This window comes from Brassica napus, chromosome C9 (genome assembly GCF_020379485.1).
Source record: "Brassica napus cultivar Da-Ae chromosome C9, Da-Ae, whole genome shotgun sequence".
Taxonomy (NCBI): domain Eukaryota; kingdom Viridiplantae; phylum Streptophyta; class Magnoliopsida; order Brassicales; family Brassicaceae; genus Brassica; species Brassica napus.
Window position 1 is genome coordinate 64,470,018 of NC_063452.1, and position 21,492 is coordinate 64,491,509.

The 21,492-nt window shown below is 35.0% G+C and overlaps 5 protein-coding genes and 1 non-coding gene across 7 annotated transcripts; 3 read left to right on the forward strand and 3 right to left on the reverse strand.

The window, feature by feature from the left end:
• Positions 1–351: 351 nt before the first annotated feature.
• On the forward strand, positions 352–1,307 carry LOC125592867. Its single transcript, XM_048768402.1, has one exon. It carries the CDS (start codon positions 634–636, stop codon positions 1,117–1,119), a length of 486 nt encoding a protein of 161 aa, XP_048624359.1. The 5' UTR covers positions 352–633; the 3' UTR covers positions 1,120–1,307.
• A 1,795-nt stretch (positions 1,308–3,102) lies between these two features.
• On the reverse strand, positions 3,103–6,106 carry LOC106389526 (ankyrin repeat-containing protein At5g02620). Its single transcript, XM_013829805.3, has 3 exons — positions 5,026–6,106; positions 4,545–4,954; positions 3,103–4,154 (listed from the first exon to the last, which is right to left on the reverse strand). The coding sequence occupies exons 1-3, from the start codon at positions 5,345–5,347 to the stop codon at positions 3,303–3,305; spliced, it is 1,584 nt and encodes a 527-aa protein (XP_013685259.2). The 5' UTR covers positions 5,348–6,106; the 3' UTR covers positions 3,103–3,302.
• Positions 6,107–6,646: 540 nt separating this feature from the next.
• TRNAR-UCG lies at positions 6,647–6,720 on the forward strand. The gene has a single exon. It is a non-coding gene; the product is annotated as a tRNA-Arg (tRNA).
• Positions 6,721–6,858: 138 nt separating this feature from the next.
• On the reverse strand, positions 6,859–8,132 carry LOC106389527 (60S ribosomal protein L35-4). The gene is made up of 4 exons (XM_013829806.3): positions 7,936–8,132; positions 7,717–7,852; positions 7,216–7,372; positions 6,859–7,090 (listed from the first exon to the last, which is right to left on the reverse strand). Exons 1-4 carry the CDS (start codon positions 7,937–7,939, stop codon positions 7,016–7,018), a joined length of 372 nt encoding a protein of 123 aa, XP_013685260.1. The 5' UTR covers positions 7,940–8,132; the 3' UTR covers positions 6,859–7,015.
• Positions 8,133–8,453: 321 nt separating this feature from the next.
• On the forward strand, positions 8,454–12,711 carry LOC106389528 (protein SODIUM POTASSIUM ROOT DEFECTIVE 1-like). Its single transcript, XM_013829809.3, has 4 exons — positions 8,454–9,369; positions 9,455–9,530; positions 9,629–9,758; positions 12,359–12,711. The coding sequence occupies exons 1-4, from the start codon at positions 8,626–8,628 to the stop codon at positions 12,360–12,362; spliced, it is 954 nt and encodes a 317-aa protein (XP_013685263.2). The 5' UTR covers positions 8,454–8,625; the 3' UTR covers positions 12,363–12,711.
• A 1,447-nt stretch (positions 12,712–14,158) lies between these two features.
• Positions 14,159–15,218, reverse strand: LOC106385945. Of its 2 annotated transcripts, XM_013825843.3 has the most exons (4): positions 15,147–15,218; positions 14,787–14,904; positions 14,539–14,644; positions 14,159–14,418 (listed from the first exon to the last, which is right to left on the reverse strand). In XM_013825843.3, the coding sequence occupies exons 2-4, from the start codon at positions 14,823–14,825 to the stop codon at positions 14,291–14,293; spliced, it is 273 nt and encodes a 90-aa protein (XP_013681297.1). In that variant the 5' UTR covers positions 14,826–14,904; positions 15,147–15,218; the 3' UTR covers positions 14,159–14,290. The 2 variants fall into 2 exon arrangements, with proteins under 2 accessions (XP_013681297.1, XP_048624360.1); XM_048768403.1 differs by lacking the exon at positions 15,147–15,218 and having other exon boundaries at positions 14,787–15,094.
• Between the last annotated feature and the right edge of the window lie 6,274 nt (positions 15,219–21,492).

The window sequence follows — 21,492 nt, forward strand, 5'->3', positions numbered from 1 at the left end:
CCATCTGATTATTTCAGGTTGTTATTTTATTGTAGCTAACTCGAAAATATATTAGTAAGTAATAAAAATAAATAACAAAGTAAAATGTACTAAACAAATCACTATATACTAATATTGCTGAATAAAAAATATAAACAATAATATTATAAAGGTACACAATATATAACATTAAAATGAAAAAATATCCGCACGGACGTGCGGATTAAAATCTAGTTACTAATTACTTATCAATTTCAACAAGAAAAAAACAGCAACTGTACATTTTAATCACACCAAATCATAACAACCCATTCTCATTAATTACTACTAATATTGCTTTGATTTTAAAACAATACAACACAAAAAGCAGTCATTACCACCCCCACCACCACTAGTTGTCATATGTATTATTTTTCTCCTTCTCTTCTATGAAAGTAAAATAATATCCCCTGCCTCCCTTAATCATGCTCTTTCAACATATCTCCTTTCATTTCCACTTATCTTTTCTTTAAATTCAAGCTTCACTTATTCCTCCACGTCTCTAAACCTTTTTTTTTAAAACACTCATATATACTACACATACACACTGCAGAATCACCGGAGGAAAGGGGTATAATCACAAAAACACAACAACAACAACAAAAACTAGATAACATGAACTCAGTATGCATCTCTAGCTGCATCGACGATGCACGTGATACACGCGTGCCGGTTCGTACCACTTATGTGAATCTCTATAAGTGGCCTGAGTCGGACGCAGAGTTCGTCCGCTCCGTCCGACGTGGAGGCGGCGTACCCACGGCGCGTGTGGTGGATAGTATCTCATGCCGACAGATGTATCTCCGAAGCTACACGTTCTCTCGGGAAGATGACGATGACAAGAGCAAATCGGCGAAGGTACTGCCCTCAGCGACGCAAACCTCGTGTCTAGGGAGGTTTAAGGAAACGGCCTCGTTCAGGAAGGGGAATAAGGAGGAAAGTGATGTCATCGTTGAGAAGTCAAAACCGAGTCGCCGTCGTGAGAAGAGGAGAGTTAGAAAGAAGCAGAAGAAGAGAGAACAAGCTTGTTCTGTTATGTTCCGGTTTTTTCGAAGGTTACTCTCTTGTGCTGCGACCGTAGATGTTGTTGATCCAAACTAGCTAAGTTCATGCATTACCTTCTTGTATTAAACTTTTAATTAATATTTGAGTTTTTTTTTTCTTTGTTTTGAGAGTTATCTTAAACTGGTTTATCTACCTCCTTCTTCTTCTTTTTTCTTTACTTTTGATTTTGTTTTGTATTTAAACTTGTAGTATAGAGAATTTTAATGGTATATCTTGGTTTTGTATAATTGTTTTGTAGTATATATAGATGATCTTTCTTCATGCATGAGTATTTTGTTAACTTCAGGATGATAGAAAATAACAAAAATATATTGGTTGCGAGTTAAATTTAATGTTGAAATCTTAACAAATTCATGAGTCTGTTATGTTGATGATAAAAAAAATTTAATAACAATTTTTTTGAAAGAATGGTTATTTTGCAATGTTTTCATATAAAACCTCAAAAAAGTCTATGAACCTATGACAATGTATTACTTTGCATTTACATATGATTTTCAAGAAACAAGAAGAAAAACCTTAAATAGGTGAATATAATGTTAGAATTGCAAAGTATACATGTTATGAGTTTTTTTTTTAAATATGGAGCTTTCTTACCTCAAGAAAATAGTTATATTGAAAAACTATTAGGCGGGGAATTCCAGCATCGGGTGCCATGGATTACTAAAGGTGTAAAAAAAAAAATTCCCCGTAAAAGTGTAAAATAAAGTTGTTCAACACAAGTAAAAGAAGAATCGTAGCTAATATATTATTTTCCAAGTTGTTATACTTTCAAATTAAATTACTAGATAGACCATATAGATGATCATGTATATATGTGTTTCAAGATTCAACTAACACTTCGTATATATAAATTTTAACATCAATCATACACCCAAAAAAGCTCAAATTCTGGCGTGGGAATAGATAATCTCAATAAACCTACATTTTCGTTTTTATAATATCGAATATTATTTATGAACGTAAAAAGTACCATGTTGATTCATTTTCCTTTGCAGTGTTTTTTTTTCCTTTGCAGTGTTAATAATCTATGCATATTCAGTCACCAACATTCTTTGTGTTGACTCTCAAGTCTGAAGAGAATGAGGTAAATTAAAGTATTCATTCAATTGTGTCCCACTTAGTTAGTTGGCATCGTCGTGTTTAATACTGGAAGAGTCAACAGGCCGTTGTTTTACAAACCGCATTATAAGATTTGGCTTACACAATCTACAAATTATAAATGATAAAGAAATATATATTAGTCACACTTATACGAAGGTTGTTTAGTGCATGATGGATAAGCTGAGTGGAACAATTCGAGGATTTAATATTCAAGTGCTTACCAAAATCCGTGTCACGCCTGCTATGATTATTGATTAGTGGGGACTTAGAGAACCACACATAATCACGATTCACGAATCACGACAACGAAAGAAACTAAAATATGAAAACCCTTTGTCGTGTCATGAGTTTTCTTTTCAACAATACTATTACGTGGAAGATAACCAAAACTGAATGTATTTCCTAAAACTCGGAAATGAATACATAAGATATTTTTCCTTATTGTTATACATTATTTATAAATCGAATTTAGATAGACGTGGACCCGTGGACAAGCAATGTCGCTTCATTTGTACAATAATGACAGAAAGCTTCAAACTCCCAATTAATAATTTCCGGATGAAACAGAGATGGTGGCAAAATTTTATTGAATAAATGTGGTTTTAAAACAATAATTGGATATAAAATTACAAAAGATATTAAAAACAAAAAAAAAAAAACAAATCATGATACTGCCATACACCAAACATGGCATGCTTGATTTCTGACGCTTAAGCTCCAAGACTCATCAACGAGACAGTATGTCGCCTGACTATATATTATCTAACTCTCTTATTCTTCGTTAATTTATTATTTGCCTACAAATGAAATCATTTATAATCATTGCATAAAATTTTCACGTAGTCTGAACTCTGAAGGCCCTAGATCACCTTAGAAGAGTTAGTTGTGTAGCCTACGTTATACAAAGCGAGTCCCGGCTGATAAGTAATCCATTACATTTCTTATGTTACTTGCAACGTAATGTTCATGTAAACGCTTATACAATGGTATATACTATTTTTCATTTCTTACATTACATATACAGAATCTTCACAAACAAAGAGATCTCCTTTTATTTCTGGATACAAAAATCTCTCTGTTCTTGAATGGGTCTTCAACTGCTCTCTCTTTCACTCCAATCAAACCGCATAAAGCTTCCGGTTATGCTTGTGATCAACCAACTCAGCATCTGACATCATTGAAGCTGGAGACGACTTAGACCCTTCAATCCTATTAGCAACCACCCAATAACACATAGTCCCAAGCGTTGAAACCATGATCAAAGCTCCAATGGCGGTTATACCAATCGCCAATGGCCTCTCCTTATCTCCCACAACAACGAAAGACAGCGATAAGAACGCCACTGAGATCATTATGCAAGCCATCCACATTAGCTTGTTGATTATCGCCATCATTTGCTTCTTAGCTTTCCTCTCTATAACTACCACTGATGTCTGAACCACAACAACAGCTAAAGAGATGAACAGCGCGAAAGAATCAAACACTACAAAGATCAAGAACTCGGGCCTCGAAGCTGCTCTCGCCTCTCCTAGTGTAAACCCCGAAGGAACGTTTTTCGGATCGTCCGTGTATTGGCCTGGAACGTTGAAGATAGCTCCAAAGGCAACGGTTGCTATGAGAATGGCTACGACGGTTGTGGAGTTGATGGCGTTGTTGAGTCCTTCCGTGTGCATTTTGTTGACGCGTTTGCCGATTCCTTGGATCTCTCTTCTAGTTCTCACGGTTTGTTCGAGCTGAGTATGCACCTCGTGGCCTATCTCGCTGACCGTTTCTTTCAGTTTCTTAGAGGAGCCTGATGGTTCAACACTTGCAGCTGGTTTGACGGATCTTGCGTTCTGCATACCGATCTTCTGAAGAAGCGATACAATCTCGTGAAGGCTGGTCTTCTCAGCGATGTCAAGAGCTGTCTCTCCTGATTTGTTAACCGCCACTCTACTCACTTCATCGTACTGTAAAACCGTCTGAACAATCTGCAAAGAAAACAAGAAAAGAGCATTCACTATGAAACAACATTAACAACAATAGACCATGAAAAATTCTATAACGCCCTGACCGCCCTGGCTAATGGTTTCTCACCCGGCTCACTCGGTCTTGGTTTCATTCCATGCAACAAGTGGTGCATTAATTTTTCAAAAGCTCTATTTACTTGTTTATTGACTCTACAATCACTACGTGACTTAGAATCAATTTTCGATAGGTCACACATATCGTTTCACTACATAGAGTTTTTTTTATGGAGGTATGACCGAAAAAGTAAATATAATTTGGTGAAATACTTAACCAAATAATTTCTCTTTAGCCTTTTAAATTATACCAAAAACGGAGATGTTATAATAACTAACTTTGAAACAACAACTTACCTCTACTCTGTTTTTACGGACTGCGATATGCAGAGGAGTGTTGCCTTTATTATCAGCAGCATTGATCAACGAAGGATCTGCTTTCATCAACGAGTCAACGATCTCAGCGTTCTGTCCTTTAACCGCCATATGAAGCGCGGTTTGACCTTTCTTGTCGACTCTCGTAACCATTCCCACTTTCTTCCCAATCAGCTCTTTCACGATCTCCGTGTGCCCGTTTCTAGCGGCAGAGTGCAAAGCGGTTTTACCGTTGCTTCTCGCAATAGCTGCTAAGTCCACGCCTTTGTCCAACAGGAAACAAACGATCTCTCCGTGGCCTTGTGAAGCAGCCGTGTGAAGCGCTGTCGTTTTGGATGAATCGAATGTAAACGAGAGCTCTGGGTTTGCCTCCATCAACACATCAAGAACCTCTACGACAATGAAAATTCGAATTAAATCCACAAATTAACTAAAGTAAAGATTCACATGGAAGTCAACTCACTTAGATTGCCGTTTTTGGCGGCGATGTGGAAGGCGTCGAAGCCGTTTTTGGCTTTGGTTGCGGCTAAGACGGAGTCGGAGTGTTTCATCAGAATCTTGACCATGTCGGTGTGGCCGAACTCAGCTGCAACGTACAGAGCCGTTTCACCTGACTGGTTTTGCTCCGCCAGCAGCTCTTTCAGCTCTGCGCCGTCGTCGTAGTGTTCGCCGATCATCTCTAAGAGAATCTCTGTTTTGCCTTCTCTGACCGCCGTGTGTAGCGGCGTGTCGTCGCGCCTCGCCGTCATCTGCTTCGTCATCGTCTTCTTGTTATCCTCTTTCATGATGATGATGATTCTTGTTGAATTTTCGGGATTTTCAGATTTGGCCAGACAAATGAAGAACACAGATCGAAGAAGATGGAGATGGAGGAATGAATTCGACAAGGGTCACATGAGAGTTCTGGAGAAGAAACAGAACTTCTCTGCTCGTGGTTTTGGCCTCTTGTGCTGTTTCGTATCATAATTATCTTCTTATTACAATAAACATTATCAGACCTACTTACTGTCGACTCGAAATAGTACATCACTTGCTCGTTATTATTAATTTCCAATTTAATTTTATATACTAAGCAGCTGTAAACCTAAACATCATATTTGCTTTGAGATATTGCAAATTGATATAAAACATGTACTGAACTCGGTTTTATTTGGTTACTAATGATTGTTTTAAAAGCTTATGAAAAACAAAAGGTTAAACGACAGTTTGAATAAATCTGAATGAAAAGAATAATCTTAATTTAACATTTTAATTTTAGCATTTTCATTCTATGACAGTTTTACGAAACATTTGATAAATAAGTCAAGAGCGTATTATCTATTGTATGATGCCTAAAGTGAGGACTACCCTTTTTCAGATATTGGTTGTTAATCAGAGAAAAGTATTATATTATAGATTTTAATCTTTTATAATAACAATCAGGAAGATGCCAAAAATATATCATAAAAAGTAAGAATACTTTTCTGCATTCTTTACCTACCACCATTCAATTTAAAAGAAGATACTATAAACTATTGAATATCATGAAGTGCAGAGAACAAAGCATGTTATCGGCAAACAAAATAGTATCAACTTTAAATAAATAAGTTGATTGATTGAAAACAAAGGAAATTGAACTGAAATGAAGTTTTTCTCTGTGCCACTGAACAATATAGATAAACAAACTTATCGTCACTGCCTATTTAAAGAAAATAAAACTATTGTCACTGGAACATGACATCAAGATATTTTTAATAAAGGACCCTCCATTATTGGGGGTATTATCTGTGTGAACGTGGGAAAACAACGGACACTGATACAAAACGTTACGGGCATTTAGTTACTTAACTCTGGTTGGAATGTTGAAAAATACTTAATTATCGTTGAAAGTTGGGTTGAAACTCCTAAATCGTGTTTTTCATGGTAGAATTAGTTCCACTAAAGGCCCACGCGCTAGACCTGTGACAAAAGTTGGATAAAGCCGTGAAAACATCGCTATTTGCCTGTTTCCACTGCTCTTCACGCTCTCCATTCGTGAGTGACACAGTTACCATGGCAAACATTATATAAAGTGAACAACAAAACGTCAAACACTTTATCAACAAGACCGCATAGCGCAGTGGATTAGCGCGTTTGACTTCGGATCAAAAGGTCGTGGGTTCGACTCCCACTGTGGTCGTTAAAGTTTTTTAATATTTTTTTATTTTTGATCAACCACATTCAGCTGCAATATGTTACATTTATAATCCTAAAAGCTCGAACCATAAAGCTATCAACCAAACTGACTTGTTTTCAATTATCCTCTTCAACTAAACGATGACAAAATGAAATGTTCAATTTAAAGGTCTTTGAAGATATTCATAACAAAACCTTGAGTAAAAATGAAAGGTGGAAAAAAAAAAAGGAGAATACATAAGCGAAACAATCAAGAAGCGGAATCATTTCTAGCAGCGCTAAGAAGGAGAGAAGGAAAACTAGACTTTGATAGCATACTTCCTCAGAGGGAAATACATCTCTTTCTTCTTCTCACGCTCTGTCTTCAAAGAAGACTGCAACACAAATAACCCAATGATATACAAATGTCAGATAAGGATAGCTTGCAATGATAGAACAATTTTTTATAACAAGAACCAAGCAAAAACTGGGTGTTGAAAATGGTAATGAGGATAAAGACCTGATGCTTGGTAAGACGTCTGCGGATAGCACGAGTCTTCTTGGGACGAAGATCAAGAGGTAAAAATTTCTTGCTCTTGTATGCTTCTCTTAGTGCTAATTTCTGCTTCTGGGAGATCACTGTCAATACCTGAGCAATTGATTTCCTCACGACCTTGCTGAAAGATCAAAGTAAATACTACAATTAATAGATTTGTCAAATAAAAACCCAACAAATTCTAAGAATACAAATAATATAGTTTTGAGATATAAGTTGGTCTGCATATCTACTCTACACATTATATATACAAAATGTGATGATATAAATGAAATATTCCTCCAAATGCTACAAAACCAAAACATACGCTAACTTTCTCTGAACTTCTCGATTTAACTAACAATAAAGACAATGCTAATAATGCTTTTGTCATCCTAAAATTGAAATGATAAATTAGACTAATTCGAAACAAATGTATATATATATGATCTGTGTTATGAGTAAATGTAGAAGGCAAATACATACATTTTGGAAAGCTTGTTAGGGGCACCTCCGGTGACTTTAGCGACACGGAGGAGAGCGAGCTCAGCCTTGAACTCCTGAAGCTGGCTCTGAAGATCCGTCTTTGATCTCTCTCTAAGCTCATGAACCTTAATCCTTGCTAAACAACAGTGAAACACTAATCAGAACTACGTAATTTAAAAAGCAAGGATATTCAATGGATCTATCTGCTCATCTTCATACCCATCGTGAGCTTGCTGGTGTTGAACTCTGCTTCCTCGTTTCTGGCTCCAACAGTCGCAAAACCCTAATTTTGAGGAACCAGGCAATTTATACGATGCGAGTGAGTTGAAAACCCTTAAAAACTCAAATATAATGGGCCGTAAAAGCCCAATAACCTTATTTTTGAGTCATGGGCGATATTACTACTAAAGAACATGGGTTTGTATTTGTAGGCGGAAAAGATGAGAGAAAAGTGGAATAGTGAAAGCAGAGAGGAATATGTTCGTCAATAAGCCCCCAAAAGCATCAGATTCTCAACTTTCTTTTGGTATATGGTTTTTTTATGAGAATTAGATTCGAAATTATCAGTAAGGCATGGCCATCAGCTCATTCGAATCGCAATAATTCGACACGGTTTCAAAGTCCACCTAACAATCTCAATACATTGGTTTGATAAGAATCCGAATAACAACAATACAACCTTTTTTAAAGTCGATTCTCTCAACGAAAAAAATATATCTTTTAACAGAACCAAAAAACATACATTTATTTCATTTATGTCACCATAGAAACCTCTCCCCATTTTTATTTCTATACAACAACTATAGACTGTTTCTTAAAACTATTTGCCATCATAAGCAAAAAAAAAAAAAAGAGGCATTAAAAATATTATGTGCATCTCAAGCATCAACAAGAAACATTTGCTCAACCATGGACCAACCCTCACAACCTTCTTCTTCTTCGCCCACGGTCCGGCTCGGTGGTCGAGCCATCGACCGTCATAACCCAATCATACGTGACGGCCGGAGGTTCACTCCTCCACCTTCTCCTAACCATAACTCCTCATCTGCTCCTCCTTCTTCGTCTTCTACGTATCATACTCCTCTCAAGACTAGACTTGGTCTAGAGAGCAGCGAGGCAACACGTGTTTCGAAGAGGAAGAGCAAGAAAAGTCAATTTGACGCTGGTAAGTCACCCATTAGTTGTTTTACCAGTGACACTCCTCAAGGCTCTTCAAGGTACTTATTGAGCAACCCGGTTTTCTTTGACGGGTTTGTGGATTCTGACCCGATTCCATTACCTATTGAACCGGAGATAACCATGGATGATGATTTGGATAAGAATCATGAAGATACATTGGTAATAAACGCCTCTAAGCATTTATCTTCTTCTCAGTCTTTCTTGGAGAAGAAGCAACCTGATTTCTTCGATGGGTTCTTGGACTATGACCCGGTTATGTCTCCTGATAACCCTTTCTCTGAACCCACTAAAGATGCTTCGTCTCCGGATAATCCTTTGTCTGAACCCACAAAAGCTTCTCCGACAGCTTCTCAGAGCTCTCTTGAAGACAAAGATTCTTCTTCTCCGGATTTCAAGTTCTCTCCTCCACAACCTCCACCACCTCCTCCTCCACCGTCGCCGCCGCCAATGGAGAATAACTCATCTTCCGACCAAGTAAATCATCGAACAAAATATTACTTTAAATTTTGTAAGTATGAAGTTATGTTTGAAACAAAACCTAACAGTGTCTGTTTCAAAGGTGGTAGTCTTGAGAGTGTCACTTCACTGCAAAGGCTGTGCAGGAAAAGTCAAGAAACATCTTTCAAAACTGAAAGGTAATCAGCAATTAACTTATTTATATTGTTGATTTATCTGTCGATCTTTAAGGTTGTTAAAATACTCTGTTTTGGTGGCTTTTGGTCGTTGTGTGTAGGCGTGACGTCGTTTAACATAGACTTTGCCGCAAAGAAGGTTACCGTGACGGGAGACGTAACGCCGTTAACTGTGCTAGCGAGTATTTCCAAAGTTAAAAACGCCCAAGTCTGGCCAGAGACTATTCAGAAGTAATCTCTCTACACCTGTATTCCTTAATTTCTGTTAAGTTTATTGCTATGTTTTCTTCAGTATTGTTATGTTTATTTTGGAATATAGTTTGTGATAACCTTGCTCTCTTTTGTAAGTTAATTGTGTTTGTGTTGGCATCAGAATTTACAAAATTTCTTAAGTAGTTAGTATCGGAGCAGTTTACCAAAAAAAATTGATTCTACCAAAGGGGAAGATACCAAAGCAAAACAAAATGCTGTTGAGAGAATCAAAATGCGTTGCCTTATCTTGGGGCTTTTACTAGCTAAATAATTTAGAGATTTACAGGCTTAATGGGCTTTCTAGAGATAACATGTTTTTGTCAAAATAAAATTGGAGTTCAAAAGCATCTCCAAACCATTGCTATTTTCACCTCTATAATAATATTTAGAAGTAAAATTACTCCAACTCACCTCTATTTTTTTCTCTATAATAGAGATCTCTATATTTTCCTCTATTTATAGAGAAGGAAATAACATTCTTCTATTTTTTACTCTGTATTTAGAGATTGCTATTATAGGAAAAATACATTTGAGCATATCTCATATCTATTATAGAGTTCCTCTATTTTAGAGGTAAAAGTAGCAAAATACATCGAAGATAGTTTAAGAGGACTAGTGGGTTTTATGGGGGCGATTATGGATTAGGAAGCTGGAATGGTTGACTATGAGGATTCAAAAATCTTCATTGACGAAACTTTTTGATTTTAAACATTAAAACTCCTCAACTAAATTTGTTTTGGGTAAAAACTCTAAAACTAAGTATTTAACGAAAAAACTCCAAAACTAACTTTATTTAATGAATTAAACCCTAACAGGTTATAACTATCATTGCTATCGGTAAATCTTTAGTTTAGGGGTTTCTACATTAAGTAAAAATAGTTGAGAAGTTTTACCATTAAAAATAAAAAAAATAATCAAAATTTATAATATTATCTAAAAATTAGTAACTTAAAATTTTCAAAATTAGCATTTTTAAATTTGTTTTTGTAAATATATGAGTTTGATGTGTTTTTAACATCAATATTATCTATGCATAAAATTAAAAATGTAAAAACCCAGAAAATATAATAAAGATTATCTAAAGATTTACATGTAATAAGATTACTAAAAGGTTAAAAATGTAAAAAACAAGAAAAGATAATAAAAATTATATCTTATCTAATAAAAATGTAATAATAAACCTTTAGATAATTTTTATTATATTTTATGGGTTTTTACCTTTTTAATTTATACATATATAATATTGATGTTAAAAGCACATCAAACTCATATATTTACAAAAATAAAAATAAAAGTGCTAATTTTGAAAATTTAAGTTACTAATTTTAGATAATATTATAAAATTTTGATTTTTTGGATTTTTAATGGTAAAACCTTTCAACTATGTTTACTTAACGTAGAAACCCTTAAACTAAAGATTTACCAGTAGTAATGATAATTATAACCTATTAAGGATCCGAGGGTTTTTATCCAAAACAAATTTAGTTGAGTAGTTTTAACATTAAAAATCCAAAAGTTTAATATTTTGGTTAAAGTGTGTATGAAATGAAAAACATCATTTGATCGCGATAGAGGCATCATTTAGATAGTAGATTTCATCATCAATCCCTTCATATCAATACAAATAAAACAAAATCTCACTGTTTTTATCCAATGCCTTTGATTCGTTTTTAACTTCTAATCATTTCGCTAGTTTCCATTCTAATAAACCTAGTTGTCAGGACGTCTAAGAAGTTAGTCCTCTTTAGGTTACCGCTAGTATCAGCATTACTCATACAAAACAAAAGTTATAACTGAATCACAACAAATAAGAATCCCATCATTTGCTGATTTTTTTTCATTGGAACTATTTTTCGTCTTATACTCGTGAACTTGTGTTTCTTTTTTTTTAGCAAAAAAAAAAAAAAAAAAAAAACTCGTGGCTACGAAATTTTGTTTTTGATTTCTACGCGTTCATGAAAAGTCTTAGATCGAGCAAATGTGATGTTAACGTTAGAACAACAAGTATATGCGAAGTTTACGGAAATAAAATGGACCGTCCAAAACTTTTTTTTAATAACAAATAGAAAATAAAATAACTGAAACTGCATGAAAAACATTACATTACGTATTCATTGGTGTTTCCAAAGTTTGTCGTTTTAAACATTTCGTTTTCTTGCTTGCTCTTTTTCTCTTTTGTGGTGTTGACATCTTTTCTTGTTCGCTTTCTAGAATTTAAATTTCGTTTTGCAAACGCTGAAAATAAAAAAATGGTACCACACTCAATTTTGAAGAAACAATGTTGATTAACTTTTACATTTAGGTAATTGTTTGTTCTTTTAAATTTGGCAAACGGTGTAAAGGAAATAAACATCCATAGGGAAAACATTAACAGTGTCTTGTAAAGCAGATGTCCAAGATCAACAATATGAAATAGGAATTTAATCTCGTTTGTAATCACTTTGACATGTTTTTATCTATAGAAATATAAACAAATATTGTAGGTTGTTTGTGATTTAACTTCAGTCATATATTTTAACAAATACGATCCTTTTGTTTAGGAATACTTTAACATAGTATAGATGTCTCTATTGTTTCAGTTAAAGGAGACCGGGACTTCTCTCTCTCCTCCATGAGATGAGATGAAGCTTTCTCCGGTACTCTATTGGTTCTTTGATTCTTTTTCTTTGGGTTTTTGCTTCTGGGAAGCCGTTGCTCTTTAAGCAGGTTTCGCCGGCTTTGTTTCCGGAAGAAGGTGGCTCCTTTTGCATCTTTCTCGCCGGCTCCTTTTCCGCGTCGTGCGGTTCTCTCGTTTCGATGGCGGTTCTGTTTTGATTTCTCTGGTTTCTCGAGTGGTGACGCGGTTGATTTCGTGCTTGATGTGACAGATGAGATCTCGATTTGTTCGATTGATGCTCTCTGATGATCTGAAATTAAGTGGTGATGGTGCATGAAAGGTGAGTGAGGGATTTCTAATCGTTTGGGTGATAGCTTCGTTTCTGGATGAGGTTTCGACTTCCCGTTTGACGCTCTCCAGTGAAAAGAAGCAAAGGTGATGAAGTGGTGAGTTTGGGTAAGCAATTGCTCCCGGCGAGGTCCGGTGAAGCGCCGTTCAGTTTCCGGTAAAGTCCGGTGAAACGCCGTTCAGTTTCCGGCGTGTTTCTCTTTGGCGGTGGTGGTGAGGGAATCGTGACGCCTGTCGTGCCTTGCTGAGGCTTCAACACGTCTCTTCTTCGGGGAGACAAAGCAGTGTCACGTGTTATGGTTTGGGCCAATGTAGATTGGGCCAGTGTGTGGGTCTTTATGTTTAATTTTTTTGTTTGAGTTTTGTGTTTGGAACCCTATTTATAGGCTTTTTGTTTTGTGTTTGGGATTATGTACTTTTATAATAATAATATCAGATGGAAAAAAAAAAAAGTCTCTATTGTTTCAGTTATAACGAGTATAGACCATGTAGAAGTTTCTTACAAGAGGTTGTTTGTCACGCTTCAACTGACAGCCAATGAAAATCAACTGGCCAAAACTATTAACTTTTACAGGCTCAGGAATCAGAATGAGATTAATATTGTAAAAGTAAATAAGAAGAAATGAATAATGTATAAAATTGATTTGAAACTAAATTTGTCATCTCAAGTACATACCGATGTTCGTCCACTATTAGTCATCTCTATACATACGGAAAAAGCTAAAGAATGGTCCAGTCGAGTCGGTCCAATTAATAGACCGAAAATACGGGGTTTGAATATGGAGGGAGCAATAAATAAAAAGACAAGAACACAAAAAGGCAACCATAGTTTTTAACAGTCATCACAAAATCCTAACACGCAATTCTATGTAGTGACGAACATTCCCACGTACATCCACGTGTATTTCACGTGGCACATCCACCATTCGATGTCTGTTTTAAGTCTTAACAGTTTTCTTCCGGCTTTTCTACTCAAACACGGCTCAAAGTAATTAATGTCGAAGTGCACAAAATTAAAGAGTTTTATCCCGAATTACCTACCGCTAATATAGCACGAAAATTCTAATGATTTGTGGCAATGATCATGGTCAATAAGTGTTAAACGGTTCAGACATAAAAAAAAAATAACTATTATGTTGGATGATTGAGTAACCCTACATGATATGAAGTGTTTAATTCTGACTACTATTTTTAGATCTTGCATATCAAATTTTTGTTTCAAACGCAAGGTTTGAGTTTGAGTATATACATTGGCAAACTATATAGAAGTCATTCGTATTAAATACTAAAGATAAACGAATTTAAAGAAAAAATATATAATATTCGACTGTCAGTTTTCTTACCGTAGAATCGCCACGATCTAAACAAATCGTATCATAGTTGTAAGATGATACAAATCTTCAGTTATGAAGTAAAATGAAAAGTATATTTTCCATTGGTGAAAGTTTATTCATTCCCTTCTGAAAATAAAACATATTTTAAAGCATATAGAATCGGTTCATTCATACATACATATATAAAAACACATGCATATATGTATGTATAAGTAAAAGAAGGTGTCGTGATCTTAGATTGTCGTTCGTGAGAGCAAATCTTGGATTATTCGAGCTGTCTCTTTCTCGGTCGGTATTTCTTCTCTTCTTCTCTCGTATGCCTCGAAGAACTCTTTGTTCTCTTTCTCTAGCTCCTTCCACACTGCCAAATTTACCAGTTATCGTATATTCATATCTAATATATATATATATATATATATATATATATATGTGTGTGTGTGTGTGTGTGTGTCTCAGGGATGTGTGTTATGTGTGTGTTCACCTGTGGAAGTGATGATAGGCTTGATATTAGCATGCTTGAACAGAGCATCCATACACTCTTCTTTGCCCATGTTGAATACTATACATTCTTCTATCAAATGATGAACCTGCGTCCAATAAAAGACAATTTGTATACTATGATGAGGAATGATGATCGTATAATATATACCATATAATCAGCATCAGCCAAGAGACAACATGTCAAGATCAGAGTAATTTGAGAACAAGAAAAAGTGATTAAATCGGTACCAAATGTATGTAAGATGCTTGTGAGCTGTTATGACCCATGATATGATAGAGATTTGAAGAGTAGTTTCTTATGTTGAGAGAAATGATGAAGGAAGGGAGAAGAAGGCAGGTGAAAACACTACAAGAAAAGAAATGAAGATGGACATTAAAATATTTATAAGACGGAATATCTAGAAGAAAAAAAAAGGAGGAAATGGTTTTTTAAATATATAGTCACGGAATAGCCTAAATGGACAAGGGTTTGTTTTATTTTTATTGATTACAGGTATCTAAAACTCAAATCACGTATGTTGCTTTTTTAATTTAACTTGACATGTTTATGTTTATATTCATGGAATCGGCTAATAGTGATTATACAACCTGATAACTGATAGAAAAACTGTTAAAAACACTGATAATTAGAAGAACATAAAGTAAGAAAAGAGAGAGACTCTTTTTTTTGTCACAAGAGAGAGAGACTCAGAGAGCATAAAGCAGCTAGAAATAGAAGAAATGATACAATGACATATTCACTAATTAATATTTAACAATTAAATATATTATCCTTAATCTAAAGGGGGTGGTGGTTTCTGCTGGCAGAGAGCTGACTTGTAACATTGGGATCGTGATGGGTCCCATAATCCCACGTGGGCTTCTGCTTATGATTGGGTGAGAGGAGATTACAAGAGATTTTACGGGACGGGACGGGGAATGCAATGAACTATGCAATGCATAATTGGTAAGCTTACGTGACGATGCCACGATGGAGCCCTAATCACGTGAAGTTGGTGGACCCACCTATATGGTTAATAGTAAAAGTATGACCGTAATCATTATCGTTTAGTTTTTTTCTTTTCCTTTCTTTTGCTAAAAAGTAAATATATGGAAATGAACGTTCGAAGTTTACGAGATGTTGACACAAACTCTGTAAGACCTATATGATTGATTACACGGTAAAAAAGTTAAAAAAACATGTAATCAAAAGACAATCGAACCTAAAGCCGTTCTGTCTTAGAGCGAACAGGACAACAAGGATCAATACAACACTTGAAGAGTCGGGAGAAAGAGCATAAACAATATAGACATATAGAGAGACCCGATAACCGAAGATTGAGGGACACGACGCTAGCATGAAGTTGTTTCATACAGTTGCATGAACCAATACTTTCCTCTGAGACACAAAGACAAACCCGCTCAAGGACCGTCCTCTAAGTCCGGGCTGGGCAAGAACTGATCCTAAATCCCAGCATAGACATGACAACACGTAACCACATGTGCTTAATAGCACTCAACAAACCCAACCAAACTCGTCCTCTAAGTCGGTTAAGGGAAAGGGGCGCATCATCACCACCTCTTGGGTCTTACTCCCTCCTCGAGCTGCAAGATGCGACCCCAATATCTAAGAGACCGAGAGACACCACTGCCATATTCGTTTAAGCCTACAAATCATACCCATTCTCTCAAGCAACTCCAATCAATATCAAAGGGGGAACGAGGAGCTAACTAGAGCATCGACTCAATAGCAAGAACGCCTAATCTTGACCCGTAAAGAGAAAATCTCTGTAAACGAAGTCTAAGGTCCCGGGACCTCTATCTCAGGCGGAGCATATCCGATTTGCCTTTGAATCGAAAAAAGCAAGAAGCGACGTTTGTGAACCTTGCTATCGAGGTACTTTGATGCCGGGAGAGGAGGCACATTCATCGACGAAGAGAAGCTTCATACTACTGTCGGCCCAGTCGGTAGAGGAGCCTAGATACGAAACATCTCCAACTCGTACACGAACCACAGACAAGCAACACACTACAAGAAAACATCGGTATTCTGACGGACATTCCGACGGGAAATGAAATCCTCGGAATTTCCTCGGAATATACCGACGGAATTCCGAGGAAACATCAATCCGTCGGAATATTCCGAGGAAATTCCGACGAACTAGTGATCGATCGATGTGTTTTTGGACATATACCCATCGATCGATCACATTGTTACGCTTTGGTCCATCTTAGTGATCGATCGATGCGTTTTTGGACATAAATACATCGATCGATCCGTTTATAAAAAAACATTCGAGATTTTGAAACCCCAAACATTAGTTCCTCAGAATTTCCTCGGAATATTCCGAGGAAATTCCGAGGAACACTTGATATCCTTGATCGATTGATGGGATTATCTCATCGATCGATCACATTGTTACGCTTTGGTCCATCTTAGTGATCGATCGATGCGTTTTTGGACATAAATACATCGATCGATCCGTTTATAAAAAAACATTCGAGATTTTGAAACCCCAAACACTAGTTCCTCAGAATTTCCTCGGAATATTCCGAGGAAATTTCGAGGAACACTTGATATCCTTGATCGATCGATGGGATAATCTCATCGATCGATCACATTGTTACGCTTTGGTCCATCTTAGTGATCGATCGATGCGTTTTTGGACATAAATACATCGATCGATCCGTTTATAAAAAAACATTCGAGATTTTGAAACCCCAAACACTAGTTCCTCAGAATTTCCTCGGAATATTCCGACGGAATTCTGAGGAAGAAAAGGGTTTCCTCGGAATATTCCGACGGAATTCTGAGGAAGAAAAGGGTTTCCTCGGAATTTCCTCAGAATATTCCGAGGAAATTCCGAGGAAATAGGGTTTTTAAACCGAAAACAACGTTTTGCGGTTTGAATAATACCTATATAACCCTTATTAAGTGTCTTACGTTCATTATGAAGTCAAAAATTTGTTCATTACCCTATAATAAACACTTTTCCGATTGTATGAACGAAATCCCCACAACATAAGAGAAACACTTATACACTTTAATAAACGGTAAAGGAAATACTTACAATTCGTTTTGAAATTTTTTATTTCATGGTTTATGCTCATCTATACAAAGAATCCTCAATGGTATGCATTACAATTGTATAAGAAATGAAATACGGCAAAAAAAATTGATGTTTTGAAACCCCTAACACTAGTTCCTCGGTATTTCCTCGGAATATTCCGAGGAAATTCCGAGGAACAATATAAATTAATAGAAATACATGCACATGATATTCTTTTTCCTCGAATTAATGAAAATATTCCGAGGAAATTCCGACGGATATTTAAGTGGCCGTCGGAATTTCCTCGGAATATTTTCATTTAACCGGGCAAACAAGCCACCAAATATTTCGCGAAAATTGAAATTGAAAATACTGAGGGAATTCCGACGGAAAATATCCGTCAGACCCAAGGTTTTATAAACTCGAACCGCATCTTCTTCCCCATTTCTCTCTTCTTCCCCATTTCTCTCTTCTTCCTCTCCGGCGATCTCTCTCTCCTTCCGGCGTTCTCCACCTTCTCTCGCGACGATCTCTCCGGCGAATCCTTTCCATTCCTTTACAAATCATGTAAGGACCTTATCACACTCTCTTAGGTCATATTTGTTAGGTTTTTAAGTAGATTTGATGATTTTAGAAGTTTTTTGATAGATTTTTGTTAGGGTGATTGGGTAGGATTGTGATTTGTTGTGTAATAGGTTTAGAATTGTGATTTGGTTGTGTTGAATTGATTTAGAACTTTTTTTATAAATTGTTTATTATTTTTGTATTTACAAAACGTTTATATAAATTCGATTTTACAAAACGTTTTTGTATATAAATTCGATTTTTGGATTTATAAAAGATGATTTCATATTTATAAAAATATTTATATTTATTAAAACAAATTTTGTATTTATAATTTTTTTTTTGATTTATAAACACTATTTTTTTATTTTTTTTATTTATAAAAACTATTTTTAAATATACAAAACGTTCTTTGTATATAAATTCGTTTTTTGGATTTATAAAAGAAGATTTCATATTTTAAAATTAATTTTGTATTTATAAAACATTTTTTGATCTATAAACATTATTTTATTAGTTTTTGTATTTATAAATACTATTTTGTATTTATAAAAAGATGATTTCATATCTATAAAAATATTTATATTTATTAAAACTAATTTTGTATTTATAAAACATTTTTTTATTTATAAACACTATTTTATTATTTTTTGTATTTATAAAAACTATTTTGTATTTATAAAAAGATGATTTCATATTTATAAAAATATTTATATTTATTAAAACTAATTTTGTATTTATAAAACATTTTTTTATTTATAAAAATTATTTTATTATTTTTTGTATTTTAAATATGTTTTCTATTTCAATTTTAATTTTATATTTTTGAATTTCAATTTAAAAAAATAAACTTATAATTTTTTTTTTGAATTTTGGAAATATTCCGAGGAAGTGTATCCCTCGGAATATTCCGACGACATATTCCTCGGAATATTTCGAGGAATTTCCGACGAGAAAAGTCCTCGGAATATTCCGAGGAAATGAATTTCCTCGAAATTCCGTCGGAAATTTCCGAGGGATTTCTGAGGAAAGATGAATTTCCGAGGAATTATTTCCGAGGACTTTTTTCGTCGGTATGTCGTCGGAATAGCGTTATTCCGACGACATACCGACGATTTTTTCCCTCAGTATGCCGTTGTTTTCTTGTAGTGACAGACTCGTGAACGGCGGCGCCAGAAACAGAGACCTATCACCAACAGAACCACGACGAAGCCGCAGCGCCTCGAGGCACCGAAGAGGCAAGGTGAACAATGGAGACGACGGCTCGATGAAACTAGGGTTGGGAGAGTTTATTTGGGCGTTTAGCATTTTTTTTAATACTGCTTTTATGTGTTCATGTCATTAGTATCTGGTTAATCATGTTCTTTTGTATTTTGCCTTGTCGTAATGCCACCAAATTCCAAACTACCTCTATTGATTTACATGGTGTTTTGTCGATAATTTACATGTTTGTTCGTACCTACCAGCTACCGACAATTTTGGTTTTGAATTGACATATTTAGACCGTGAGAGTTTTATTTACAAAAATATATCTTACTAATGAATACTATATTTACAATTCAACTCAAAACCGCTGTGCTTTTCAATTATGATGGTTCAAGTTCTTAGTTTGATTTGATCTCACCCCATATCTCACCTAACGAAAACAGAAGTATTATATTATTTCATGGCCTAGTTTTACACCAGCACAGGTTGAATAATTAAAATTAGAGCAAAAGTAAGACAGATTAGATCTCGTCTGGTATTGGTTGCTAGTGCTACGACTAAAACAGTGTTGTAGAATAAAAAAAGTCCCTTTTAATATTAGGTTGATAAATGAAAGTTTGGCTAAATTTTATGAAGGATTTAACAACAACAGTTATGTCATTTCATTATATATAAAATCAAACGTCAACCTAACTTTTTCAGTGAACGAAACAACAAGTGTGTATCATACAAGGGTATGATTATTGGTAGTACCAACATTGGTCTAAGTGTTTTTGGTGTGGAGTCCACCACTTTTTTTTAAGAAACTTCTCAAGGGTTGTCCCTAACTATTTGCGGATCCCATTAACACATGGCAGTTCGCAATTAGTTCATCATTTAATTTTTTTTTAAATAAAAAAAAGGACAAAAAAATGTCTCAGCCGATAATCATGCCCTAAGTATACTTATGGAGATGGATAGTTCATGGGTGTGTGTGTGTCCGGAACATTTAACCCATATGGGGTAATGGTAATAGCCCAGAGAGAGAGGTTGTAACTAATCCCTTTGTTTTTTAATGTTACATATTCTAAATTTTTCACACATTTAATTTAATAAAACACATTAAATTTGCATATTTTTGTGTTTATCTTTCTTTCATAATTTTAAGCCAATAAAAATTCAATAAGTGCATTAAATTTTTTGAGATTTGCAATTAGTTAATAAAACATGTTTTAAAAATGTAAAAAATGGATATTTTTAAAACAAATTTTTTTCCTAAAATATGTAATATTAAGGAACAGAGGGAGTATATGATACCATATTATATAATGAATAATATGTTTTATAAAATAGTCTTACAAATAACAGATCCAAAATGCAATTCCTCGACAAACGTTGGTTGGAAACAAAAAAATACTAACAACCGAACGTTCGACTCACGTACTATTATGTGATGTGTTTTGTTATTTTCTCAACCCATCGTTCCGTTTCATCGATAAAATCAAAACTAACCCCCAGTACTGTGTTCCACAAATTATATGTACTACTACTTAGTATACTAGGACATGAGTTCGATGTACGTGTGTTTTCACTACATCTTCCTTTGTTGGATTCTCGAACCTTTTGGCCTTTTGGGGGACCACCAAGTTTGGCAACGGTATTTTTCGAAGGACTCCTTGTTGGGAAACTCAATAGCTGGTACAAAGTTCATAAGATCACTAATACAATATAGTTATTGCAACACACATCCATCAGCTGGTACCGGTTTCAACAAATACTGTGGACGTGGAAACAATAAGAATCTATAAATTCAAAATAGTTGTAGTATAGATTTTTCTGTCTAACGCAATTTTATTCGCAGTGTATGCATAAATACTCATCTATTTATAAGCCATCTAATATCTAACCTCAATGCATATTTACATAATAAACCCTAATGTGATTTTTTTTTTTTTGGTAAAAGCAGTTGAAGTTAAACAATTTCAGAGAAAACGAAAATAAAACCCAAATAATTAGCGCTGTGATCACACTTCCAAAACAAATTTTGCTTAGTTATCCTCCGAGTTTGATTGGTAAACGTTTGTCATATCTACGGGATGCCATGTTCTGTTTTCAAGTTATGGTCATCTGTGTTGCTGTCCGTCTTCACAGTTTGT